Source organism: Orbicella faveolata, unplaced genomic scaffold, assembly GCF_042242905.1.
Source record: "Orbicella faveolata isolate gen_17 unplaced genomic scaffold, um_ofav_v1 contig_1, whole genome shotgun sequence".
In the NCBI taxonomy this organism is placed as follows: Eukaryota; Metazoa; Cnidaria; class Anthozoa; order Scleractinia; family Merulinidae; genus Orbicella; species Orbicella faveolata.
The window spans coordinates 24,523,631-24,535,000 of NW_028301536.1; the positions used below are offsets into that span (position 1 = coordinate 24,523,631).

Consider the following 11,370-nt stretch of genomic DNA (forward strand, 5'->3'; position numbering starts at 1 on the left):
AAACTTAGGTTTTATTTATAACTATCTTGCCGATTTTGGACAATAATCGTTAAGCACAACTTGATTCCCGCGGCCCCGTTAAACCACTCTGATGAACTTGTTGTTTCATTGAAACTATCTCTCCACCCTACCCATCACCCCCCATCCCCCCACCCCCAAACTAGCTCCACCTCTTGGCACAAGGCCACAGAGCAATAGATTTTACCTGGTACGGCAAATACGAGGAAATAGCAAGCCGTTCGTTATGCCACTCGTTGTTTTGATCTTTTGACCTGTACCATAGCCGCCGTTCTCTTTTAGAGACTGGATTCCGGTAGAAAACACGGAGCCAGCCCATGTTTTGGCCATACATGTGATACCAGAAGTCAAGACAGACTCTATTGGCCCTAACCACTGGACTTATTAATCTTGCTCGGTCATTTCTTTTTCGAGGATCTGATGCTTCTATGTAGGCATAAACACCTAGGAAGAAAGAATTTACTTTAGTAAGGAAAAAAGCAAGCAATTTCAAAAGCCAAAGTGCCAGTCAGAGAAAGAGATCTTTGAACCCTTATTTGGCATGTTGTTAACACGCAAATCACCTTTGGAGGTTCCAAGGGTGTGGTCGTTGGTAGGACCCGTATTCCTGCTTGGTGTACTTCCGTTCCACAGAGTCCAGTCAAACTGGTCTAGCTTAGAGCCTTGCACGTTTTCCCACTCACACAACCCTTCTTCAAAGGAGCAGGACAACTTGGCGAAAACTAACGAAAGAAAACAATAACAAAAATGGGCATTTTGTCAAAATCGTTAACTATCTGATTATGTTGATTATTACTAACTTCATGGAGAACAGTCTGGAAGTGAGTATTGCAACACGAGAAAAGTCTCGGTAAGTGTGAATAACAGAGGTCTTAATATTTTCCCACACAAACAAAACTTACATAAAATTACAAATAGTGCAGTTACGGTGCACCCCACTTGACACCAAATTACAGGGCAAGAGGTGTTAAAACAATTTGTCAAGCAACAGACGTACTCACCACTTCCATCACAAGGCTGTTTCCTACAGATCCTGCGAGTTGGTGCTTTGGTACTACTTGGACAATTTAACGACAAGCTACCAAGTACATCCCGACACTGGACTGAGCGGGACTGCATGCTATTCCCACAAGTATTCGAACACTAAAGAACAAAAATGAAACAAAAATTGCGAGCAATTACACAGTAAAGGACTATCTTACAAAACCTACACTTCTGTTTTTTAGAATGGAAATTCTGATCGAAATTTAACCACGGGTGTACAGCACACGAATATTTGAATTCCAGGTGTTGTATTACTGAGAAAATTACATCATTGGGTTTGGCCAATTTATCGTTAATTTTTAATTTGTACTAAAGCGTGCGCGCTTTCGTAGTTTTCTCAGTAATTTAACAAATGAGTAATCGTATAAAAGCTCCAGCAATTCAAGATTTACACTACTCGTAATATTTGAAAATTCTTTCAAATTGCACTCGCCTTGAATTTCCAAATATCATTCGTAATGTAAATCCTTCATTGCACTCGCATTAACAAGATTACCCGGGCAAGTAGTTAACGAGAATAAATTTGACCGAAACGAACCAAATATAATTTTAAGTACTCGCCAATTGATAAAAAATGAAGACTTTGGCTTGAGATTATAAGGGATGGTGACCTCAGCTTCAACGAGGTAGATCTCCATTAACCAAGCTTCTCAAACTCATTAGTAATTCATCAAGTTAAAACAAAGAGAATCACAACCGTGAAGGAGGTTTGGATACCCGGTCTTAATTAGCGTAGATTTTGACGATTTTACTTCTCCGTTTACTCCTTAGCTTTTACTTCGATTCAGAAGATATATCAAACACTCGAGACAGTGTTTCATCGGCTATGAAACAATTTAGTCAAAAATACTCCGCTCCGCGTCGTATTTTCATCTCTCTTGTCGGTGTTTGGATATCCCGATGAAACATTGTCTCTCGTGTTTGATACTGCATATTAAATGAAGTTTACACGAATACGCGCGAGCAAAAGGACAATTACAGGTCAGCTGCTCAACCGCCCGCGTCCGCCTCCCGCTCCCCGGGAGTGATTCCCATGTGAAAAAGGTTGGGGGTGCCCGTTATCTTAAATCACGGATTTTGGTCTCTCTTGGGTGTTCAGGACCGTAAACGCCACTATTTTTAGTTGTCGAGGTATCTTTTAGGGTTACACTTGAAAAAAAAAAAAATAATAATAATATTTACAAGGTTTCAATTAGGGGTCAAATAGAGCTCGACACACGCCCACATTAGTCTCCTTTAGGGTTTATTTCAGATTTTCCGACGAGCGTCACATACCTTTAAATATGGGAGTCCCCCTTTCGGGCTCAGAAACCCGTAAAGATTTTATACTGTAACATTTTCAACATGTCCTACAGCAACAGCAACAAAAGAATTTACTGATTAATTACTCACCTCTGACCAATTACCCACAATCCACTTGGCAGGGCAAGGCTCGTCATTACAAATTTGCACGGTCTCAGGCTTATCCCCGGTACAGAGGGAAGAGTTGGCCTGGTGATCAGCAAGCACGGCTCTGCATTCCAATGTGCGAGTTTGGTTTCCACCATTACAAGGCAACGAGCAGCTGGTCCATTTAGAAGCACGCCATTCGAACCTGAGTATGAAGGAAATAAAAATGAGCAATTGAACTTGTTGCAATAAGCGCAGGCACTCAACAAGGGATCTGCTACTACAATTCGTCAAATATTTCGCTCGCACGTGATTGAATATGCCCCAGCTCGAACAGAGGAATATGCGAACGATATTCCCTAGTTTTCAAATCCATTTTTCTCAAGGATTTAAGTTCTATAAAAGTAGAATCAAATATTGACAACTGAAGCAGACATACCTCTCACAAGCCGTCAAATTACAAGGTTTTGTCAAAGGTTCGGGTTTGTTGCTGGAAAAGCAGTTACTTTCCGTAACCTCTGAGTCGTCTTCGTGTTTGCGGCATTTGAATAGGCGTGTTTGAATTCCTAAAATTAAGAAACAAAAACGACAGCCTTTTAGCCACCCCTAACGTTTTGTGAACCCTGGAAATCCTCTCGAGAGCTGCAAGGTTCAATACATTATTACAGCATTTTTATTCTCTTGTTAAGACTTAAGGTAAGTCCTTCACATAAGCCTTATTGGCTTCTCTGGGCTTCCTTGCCTATGATATACATTGATGCGTTGTGTTTATATTTATAAATGGCAAAAATAAAACAAGAAACAAGACGAAAGAAGAAACATAACTCCTTTATCGCTCTCAAACTCATTAATAATTCATCAAGTTTAAACAAAGGTAATCGTGAACGTGACAGTGTTTGGATGTCTGACTGATCTTAATTAGCATAGGTTTTTACAATTTTATTTCTTCGTTTTCTCCTTAGCTTTTGTTTCTATTGAGATGATATATGAAACACTCAAGACAGTATTTGTCCAAATTTCAAAACACCTCGAGGTTCGTCAAATATCCCTGTCAACTCCCTTCTCGGTGTTTGGAAATGTGGTCAAACACGGTCTTTCGCGTTTGATGTAATATATCAAACACGAATGACAGTGTTTCATCGGGGTATCCAAACACCGACGCGCAGCGGAGTATTTTTGACAAAATCCGAGGTTGTTTCGAAACACTGTCTCGAGAGTTTGATACATCTTCTCAATCGAAACAAAAACTAAGGAGTAGACGGAGAAGTAAAATCGTCAAAATTTATGCTAATTAAAGGAGCTCAGTCACGGTATTTCTAGTTATTTTGACCACATACAAAATTACCTTTAAATGGTAGGAAACCTGAAAACAACAGTTTAATAAGATAGAAAAGCACCAAAGACATAATGATAAACCATAAAGGAACAAGGATGGCTAAGGATGGAGGAGATTAACACGGATTACAAACGACGAATTTGAAAAATTGAGGCTAAACTTTTCAATATGCGCAAACCGTGACTGAGCGCCTTTAAGACCGGGTATCCACGTTGTCATTTTCTTTGTTTTAACTTGATGTGTTATTAATGAGTTTGAGAAGTATTACTTCATGCACAAACCTTCTCCGCAAGTTCTGGAGCAGTCGGTCCATTTGAAATGGGACCAGTAGTATTGACTTCCATTACTATCTGGTTTGTAGAAGACGTAACGTAGATTTATAGGGGCTGGCTCGTCACTGATCTTAACCTACACCAAAAGTATTTAATGCATCAGTGTTAACAGCGTGTGAGCGTCTGGATCGTTGTTTGTTCATTAAAATCAAAGCTATTAACCAGAAAAGATTTAGGCAGAAGTATGAAAACATAGCTACATCTTCTTCAATTAAGCTACTTGATTTCATTGCATATTCAGACGACTATCTTTTCAAAAAGCCACGAGAGAAATTTGAATTGGTCTCCAAAGTAACGCATTCGTCATAGAGCGGTTTTCAGTTGAGTGTTGAAAGTAACCAGGCAATTACTTTGCTTTTGGTTTTAGTTTTAGTTTTAGTACGGTTTGAGGTCGGCTGAGTAGTCTAATCGGATTTACGACACCGTCAATTGAAAACCGCTCTAAAGAGAGGTTGTGATTACATAAACTTTATTTAAACTCGAATTTAAGAGTAGCTACATAGCGCTAAAATCTTCGAGCTAAACAATTAAAAAGGCTATAAAAATACCAATTTATGATTAAGACATGCCTATAAGTATTAAAATTGTTTCGACTGTTAAAATTTAAACTGCAATATAGACGTGTGGCTCAATGGTTTTCGGGAATTTGTCAGCTACAGGGCAAAGAACAATGCTTTATGTGTTCCAGGCACCGTCCCAGGCAACGTCCCAGGCACCGTTCCAGTCTCCATGATGTCATACGACGGTTAAGATCCAGTAGAACGTCACTTCAAATAGTTATATTTACACGGGGTCACGTGACTAACCTTTACTATGATCCTGTCTTTAATTGGGCCCAGTGCACTTAGCGCCTCTTTGTGACCTTGTCGCCAGTAAGTGAACTTTGAGCCAGCAAATTTATACACTTTGGACACGGACTCCTCTGCGGCGCCATTAAAATACGGCTTCTTTACTCCCATGCCGTCAAGAACTGTTGATCAATTATTTTAAATTGTATGACTGAAAGACTAATTGACATATAATGTGATATCGAGTTGTATCGAACAGAAATAGTCGTTTTTATTGTAAGTTACACGACACACACTTCTGGCCAAACAATCTCCATTACAAAGAAAACACAAAATCACCTTTTGAAGCATACATAATTTGTAAGACTAACCGAGGAAGTTTGGGGATGAGTCCTCCAACATGATATTGGTAGCACCAACTGGACATTCTAATAACGTCTGAAGATCTGAAATATAAGTCACGCACATCATAACTAAACTACACCAGTCACGCACAGCATAACTAAACTACACCAGTCACGCACAACATAACTAAACTACAGTAGTCACGCACATTAACTACACCAGTCACGCACAACATAACTTAACAACATCAGTCACGCACAACATAACTTAACAACACCAGTCACGCACACCATGCTCGTAGCTAAACTTATTACAATGCATTAGTGATCAGAAGTTATATTTACTTGGCAAATTTTAAGATAGTTTGTGACCCAAGCAGCAGAACTTTGCAGGCTAAACAAACGTCTTCTATTAAATAGTTTGCCATGCTTGAGGTCAACAACAACAACAACAACAACATCCTCTTTATATATAACTTAACAACAACAGTCACGCACAACATGCTCGTAGCTAAACTTATTACAATGAGGTATATGATGGATCTGGAAAACGGTAAAGGGGATCGACAATTCTCGCTACTCTTTTTGAGCAAGAAAAACGACATCTTCACTCCCTCTAACGCCCCCCCCCCCCCCTTCCCACAACTGCCCTTACCAATCCCCGTCGTCTTCTCACCAGATGAGACGAGGTCTCAAGCGAAAATTATGGCGAGAAAACCATTTGAAGTTTTTGACGATTTTGATAAGACAAGTTATCAGAGCGATCACGAATTGATAATGAAGTATGTTACCTTCTTTCGGAAACGTAGTGATAGATCCGTTAGTCTGTGAACATGACTTGTTGTTGCCATTACACACACCACAACTGTCCAAAGTTTTGTTTGATCCAATAACACCATCACATCCTACTTGCTATAGGGTGGAGATTACAGCAATAAAAAAAGTGTTAAGGAAGTCTCCAGCACTTGTTTTGTCAATGTACAGTACAGACACTAAATCAAGTTGAGCAAGAGCTTCTTAAACTCAGGAATAATTCATCAAGTTCAAACAAAGGAAATCATGACCGTGACTGTGTTGGGATGTATGACCTTAATTAGCGTAGAGATTTACGATTTTATTTCTCCGTTTTCTCCTTAGTTTTAGTTTCGATTGAGAAGATATATCAAACACTGAAGACAGTGTTTGACTACATTACCAAATAACTCGAAGTTCGTCAAAAATGTTCTGCTACGCGTCGCATTTTCCACTTCCTTCTCGGTGTTTGGAAATGTGGTCAAACACGGACTTTTGAGTTTGATATATCATTTAGAAATATGAATGTTTTGCGTCCACTTTGAAGTGAAGCGATCACTCTTGTAAAGAGATTGAAGTCTGTGAATCAAGCATAGCTGTTCAAGCCTTAAGTAAAGTAGGATTATGTTAGCTTTCAACATAATGGACTAGCAAAACACCGCATTCTAGCTTTGTTGAAGTATTTTCTTTACCTACTTCATGTGACATACCTGGCATTTTCCTTGGATACAGACATCAAATGAACTCAAACTGTCGTGACAACGGCTCCCGTTTTCTAAATCCATTTGTATGACGTCTACACTGTTTCCGTCTTTAGTCGCTTCACAGAAATGTTTACAGGGATTAAGATTTATTTCTAAAAACAAAGTGAAAGGTTTTAATATGAAAATCAGCAAAATAAGGTACATTTCAATAGTCACCTAAGATTATACAGCTCCAATCCAATTACTGAAAAGACGCACGGCAAAATATAAATCTCGAGCTCATAATCTAATTCTTATTTATAAGCTGTTGGTTTAAAAACTGTTCCCTACAATTCATCGTTTCTCGAGACTAAAACCTAATTAGTTTGAACAACTTTTACTTCCTTTAAACACCTTGCTTTGAACATTTGCAATCAAATTGTTAACTCTTAATAAGAGCTACTCGTGATTGTGCCTACGGAACTTTTCCAGCGAAAAACAAAAAGACAATGATTTGTAAAATCTTACTGTTGTTTATTGTTGTTAGTCCCAACATTCCAAGGCCACACGGGTTATTTTCGAGAGAGATGTCATCCAAAGCGAAATCACTGAGATAACCGTCACCTCTGACGCCTTGAAAAATGAACTAGAAACGAAATGCAAACGTAAGGTTTTCGATAATAAATCAAACCCTCAAGTTACTGGTCTCAAATGCTTTGAAAGAGACGGTTTTTTGTTTCATCGGTATGACGAGGAACAAACGCCGCAGTCAGGCGTGAGTTTCGCGAGCTTCAGTGCGTCGGCGCCGCGTCCAGAAAAGACGACGCTGCCTCTTTTACCTCAGAAATACACGTTAGGCGTAGTAATCTACAATCTATGAAATCCGACTGGCGTCAGTATAACGCTAATCAAGGATAAGTAAAAGTTAACCAAGGGCAGGGGCGGATCCAGGATTTTTCTTAGGAGGGCGTGCACCACCAAGGAATGGCGTAACTGACTGGTGAGGTAAACAAATTTTAAAAGCGAATATATACGAAGAAGGAGGCTTCATCTCAAGGTGGGGGGCTGTGCGCACTCCCTGCACCCTCCCCATAGATCCGCCCCTGAAGGGCTTACTAATCTTGATCAAAGGCGGTCTTAAAGGATACTAGAATACTAAGTTGTGTTTACCCTGTACGGTCTCATGCTATATATCGTCGCATATTTCAACACCCATCTATCTCCTCGATTTCGGTTGACGCTCCAAACCACCTTTTCGTCCTGCAAAAAGAACACATAGCAAATTTAGCTTACTTTACGTCATTTACATTTGAAAAGATTCCCAGCATAGCCTCAGTTGCAAGCTAGTTCCAGTCCTATACCGAGAATACGAATGTGGTCTATTGAGCTTCTTTTTTTATTATAATGTGTCGCTGAAGATTTTACCGTGTTTAAATAAATGAAGTATGGCTCTATGTATGATGTATGTTTTCCAAACAGAAAATGGTAAGCAATAACGAACGCTTCAAACAACCCCGCGTCTGTTTGATTCATTTGTATCTGAGGTTTCTTCCTACAGGTCGAACTACTCTGGAATAATATAGTTTACATATTCTGCAAAAGTTTGCTCGACAACGCTGTATAATTTACGGTTGCACTACCCCTCAAGTAGACTTTCAGATCAGTCCGCTAGCTTAGCTATTCCACCCTGAAACTCATGAGGTTGACTTGTGGCAAGTCTACTCCTCAAGGCGTTCAGAACTTACCGTCCTGGAGGTGTGAAGACTCTCATGTGAAAAGGTCGTCGGGGATCCTCGTCGTCTCGCTTAGGGGTATAAATCAGTCACTTAGAGTGTTCATGGCACAATGCCAGTATTTTTAGCTGTCAAAGTATCTTTTGGGGTACACTTGAAGAAGTAATAATAAAAAAGCTCTTTCTTCCGTTTTTAGTCTCGATTTCTGCCCGTCTCTCGAGTTCGGTCGACCAACGCGGGCTCCTTTCCAGAGCAGCGGTTGGTAATCAAGCCTATTCCATTTTAAGTGGTATCTTTTAGGGGTCAAATAAAGCTCAAGCCACGCCCAGATTGTTCTCCCTTAGGGGTTTAATTCAAATTTTCCGACGAGCACCCCCGACCTTTTCATATGAGAGTTCCCCCTCCCGGACTCACTGTACCTACCGTACTTGTTTTGACCACCAGTTGAAGGTAACCCATATGGGCGTCATCACCAAATGCATGATACCAGAACTTAAGGCACGCAACGCGCATGCCTATGTACTTGCTGACGAGCCTGGCCTTCCATCCTGGATCTACGGGCCGTGAGGTCTCCAAAAACACGTAATGACCTACAAAATAAAGACGATTAGAAAAAAAACATCAGAAGACCTGTCTGCTGGCAATGAATGAATTAATGTATCACAAGCAAAGTACGGGTATCGACTAAAAAAGTAAAGTCTGCATAAGAGCTAAGTGGTTCATCAGGCCGGAGCTTACCCCGGTTTCTGTAACATGAGGCGACTAGGAGTATCGCAGGGTTATCCCAGGCATTAAATTCACCGTACCCATTTACACACCTGGGTGGAGAGAGGCACTGTGAGAGTTAAGTGTCTGGCCCAAGAGCACAACACAATGTTCTCGAGCAGGGCAGAACTTGGACCGCTCGATCCGGAGACGAGCGCACTAACCATGAAGCAACTGCTTTCTTACGTCCCACTGTGTAACTTGTGTCCCAGCATGACTGATTTTGCATGAAATGACCGGTTCGTGCAAAGGGTCTAGTTACAAATGAAGTGATAACTTAATGTTGAGCCTTTTATGACAGTTCAGTATCAATACCCACCGTGTTTTCCTTTGGTGTGATCTGTGGAGGGACCCGTGCCAGCTGTAGGAGTACGGCCCTTGTGGTACTTCCAGTCGTAATTATCATGAGGGTCATTTGTCCATCCGCACAAGTTAGTCTCAAAGTCGCAGTCGATGTTAGCTGAGATGAAAAGAAACTAATAGCTTAACATAGACGCAAACCATGTACGAAACATGAGGAATGAGTGATATACCCTAGAACGTGTTTAGCCGATAGTTTGCTGTGCAGATAAATACCTGCAAAAGATGTTATTAGTTAAGGAGCTCAGTCACAGTATTTTGAACTATTTTGTCCAGGTACAAAATTACCTTTAAATTGAAGGAAACCTGAAAAAAGCAGTTTACTAAGATAGAAAAACACCAAAGAGATAAAAGTAAACCCGCATAAAGAAAGAAGGATGCTTAAGGATGGAGAAGATAAACATGGATTTCGAACGACGAGCTTGAAAAATTTAAGCTAAACTTTTCAAGATGCGCAAACTGCGACGTATTGTAGCTCCTTTCATTTCAGTGGGTCACCATCTGTAAAGTATGTACTTCTTCATTTTGCTAAGACGGAAAGGAAATCTCACGAAGTCCACTTAAACTACGTCTGAAAGAGTCTGTTTATGTGGAAGAGTTGCAAGTTGGTTTAACTGATCCCGGAAATGTGATATCAAAGAAATGGGCGCGTTAGGCTGTTTATGACCAACAGTCCTTTAAATGTCAGTTACAAACACCTCTACGACGAGGGTTTAGATCATCCCTGACAATCTTTAGCGAGGACATACATGAACGGCTAATACGAACCAGTTAAGATTGCTGCTTACTTATAACTGAATTACTTAGTAAAGGTAAGATGAGAATATAAAGGACTGATATCAGCTTTGCTGTCGCATATCGACAAGTAAAACGTGAACTTCTCACCTTTGTAAACATCATAAGAGAACCACTCTCCGTTGACTTCTGGTGACAACAAAGGCGCACGCCTCTTGCACTGTTCATTTCGTGCTTGCTCAATCGTTAACAGCTGGCCTGGACAGTCCTGATATGAACGCCAACCAAGTTAATACGAGTGATGGTCAAGTTAATCATGTGAGACCTGGTCAAATAACACTGCTATGGTCGTATGACCCCTGCTCATTACCCCCCGCGGATTCTGGTTAAAAGTCATGGTCGTATGACCAATGCCATCCCATGGTATTGACCTAAGAAGAGGTATTTGCTTCGAAAGTGGTTTTGAAGTAGTCTGTAAAGAGTTGCTGTTCATAGGACATTTTAACTGCTGAGCTCTTCTTTCTAGGGGGGTTCGCGCGTGACATGTTTTCAACTGAGTGTCGTAAAACCAAAACAAAAGTGATCACTGTGACCAAACACAAAGAACACAGACAAACCAGTGAACCAATCAAGACTCAAAGCATATACAAGTTGCTGGTGCGAAGCGTGGGAAAGCGTGTGCCAGCGAGTCATGATTGGTTTTTGTTTTACTTCTGATTGGATGACAAAGTGGCGCGAATCTGCCAATCACTTAGCGCAGTAATGTAACACCAAAGCGAATAAGAATCACTTTTGACACTCAAGTATAAACCGCTCTATGGCTAACTTAAACTGATTACAAATTTATAGATCACGGTCAAATAATTAGCAGGTTATTGACTCAGCGGGAGGACGGCACAAGAATGTAATCCGCTGCTTAACAATTCGAACCGGTTATGTGATTCACATTGCTGCATAGCTTAGGCTGGGCAACACACTACATAGCTGTTATAATGTACACAATTTAGCAGATGCAGAATACTTAGCTCACCATGACATTACACAGTTCAAA

At 40.5% G+C, this 11,370-nt stretch overlaps 1 protein-coding gene across 3 annotated transcripts in view; it reads right to left on the bottom strand.

Annotated features, from left to right (window-relative positions):
- Nucleotides 1–11,370, bottom strand: part of LOC110066444 (A disintegrin and metalloproteinase with thrombospondin motifs 2-like) — a 35,304-nt gene that overhangs the window by 2,556 nt on the left and 21,378 nt on the right. For all 3 annotated transcript variants that reach the window (XM_089296780.1, XM_089296770.1, XM_089296775.1), the window contains 16 exons: nucleotides 11,350–11,370; nucleotides 10,470–10,587; nucleotides 9,544–9,684; nucleotides 8,883–9,049; nucleotides 7,897–7,986; nucleotides 7,255–7,372; nucleotides 6,754–6,899; nucleotides 6,043–6,163; nucleotides 5,279–5,353; nucleotides 4,926–5,089; nucleotides 4,069–4,195; nucleotides 2,891–3,017; nucleotides 2,455–2,656; nucleotides 1,020–1,161; nucleotides 582–740; nucleotides 206–462 (listed from right to left, as the gene is read on the bottom strand). The exon at nucleotides 11,350–11,370 is cut by the window's right edge and continues 43 nt beyond it. In XM_089296780.1, coding sequence (XP_089152906.1) covers nucleotides 206–462; nucleotides 582–740; nucleotides 1,020–1,161; nucleotides 2,455–2,656; nucleotides 2,891–3,017; nucleotides 4,069–4,195; nucleotides 4,926–5,089; nucleotides 5,279–5,353; nucleotides 6,043–6,163; nucleotides 6,754–6,899; nucleotides 7,255–7,372; nucleotides 7,897–7,986; nucleotides 8,883–9,049; nucleotides 9,544–9,684; nucleotides 10,470–10,587; nucleotides 11,350–11,370 — 2,175 coding nt within the window. The remainder of the gene's footprint in view (nucleotides 1–205; nucleotides 463–581; nucleotides 741–1,019; nucleotides 1,162–2,454; nucleotides 2,657–2,890; nucleotides 3,018–4,068; nucleotides 4,196–4,925; nucleotides 5,090–5,278; nucleotides 5,354–6,042; nucleotides 6,164–6,753; nucleotides 6,900–7,254; nucleotides 7,373–7,896; nucleotides 7,987–8,882; nucleotides 9,050–9,543; nucleotides 9,685–10,469; nucleotides 10,588–11,349) is intronic.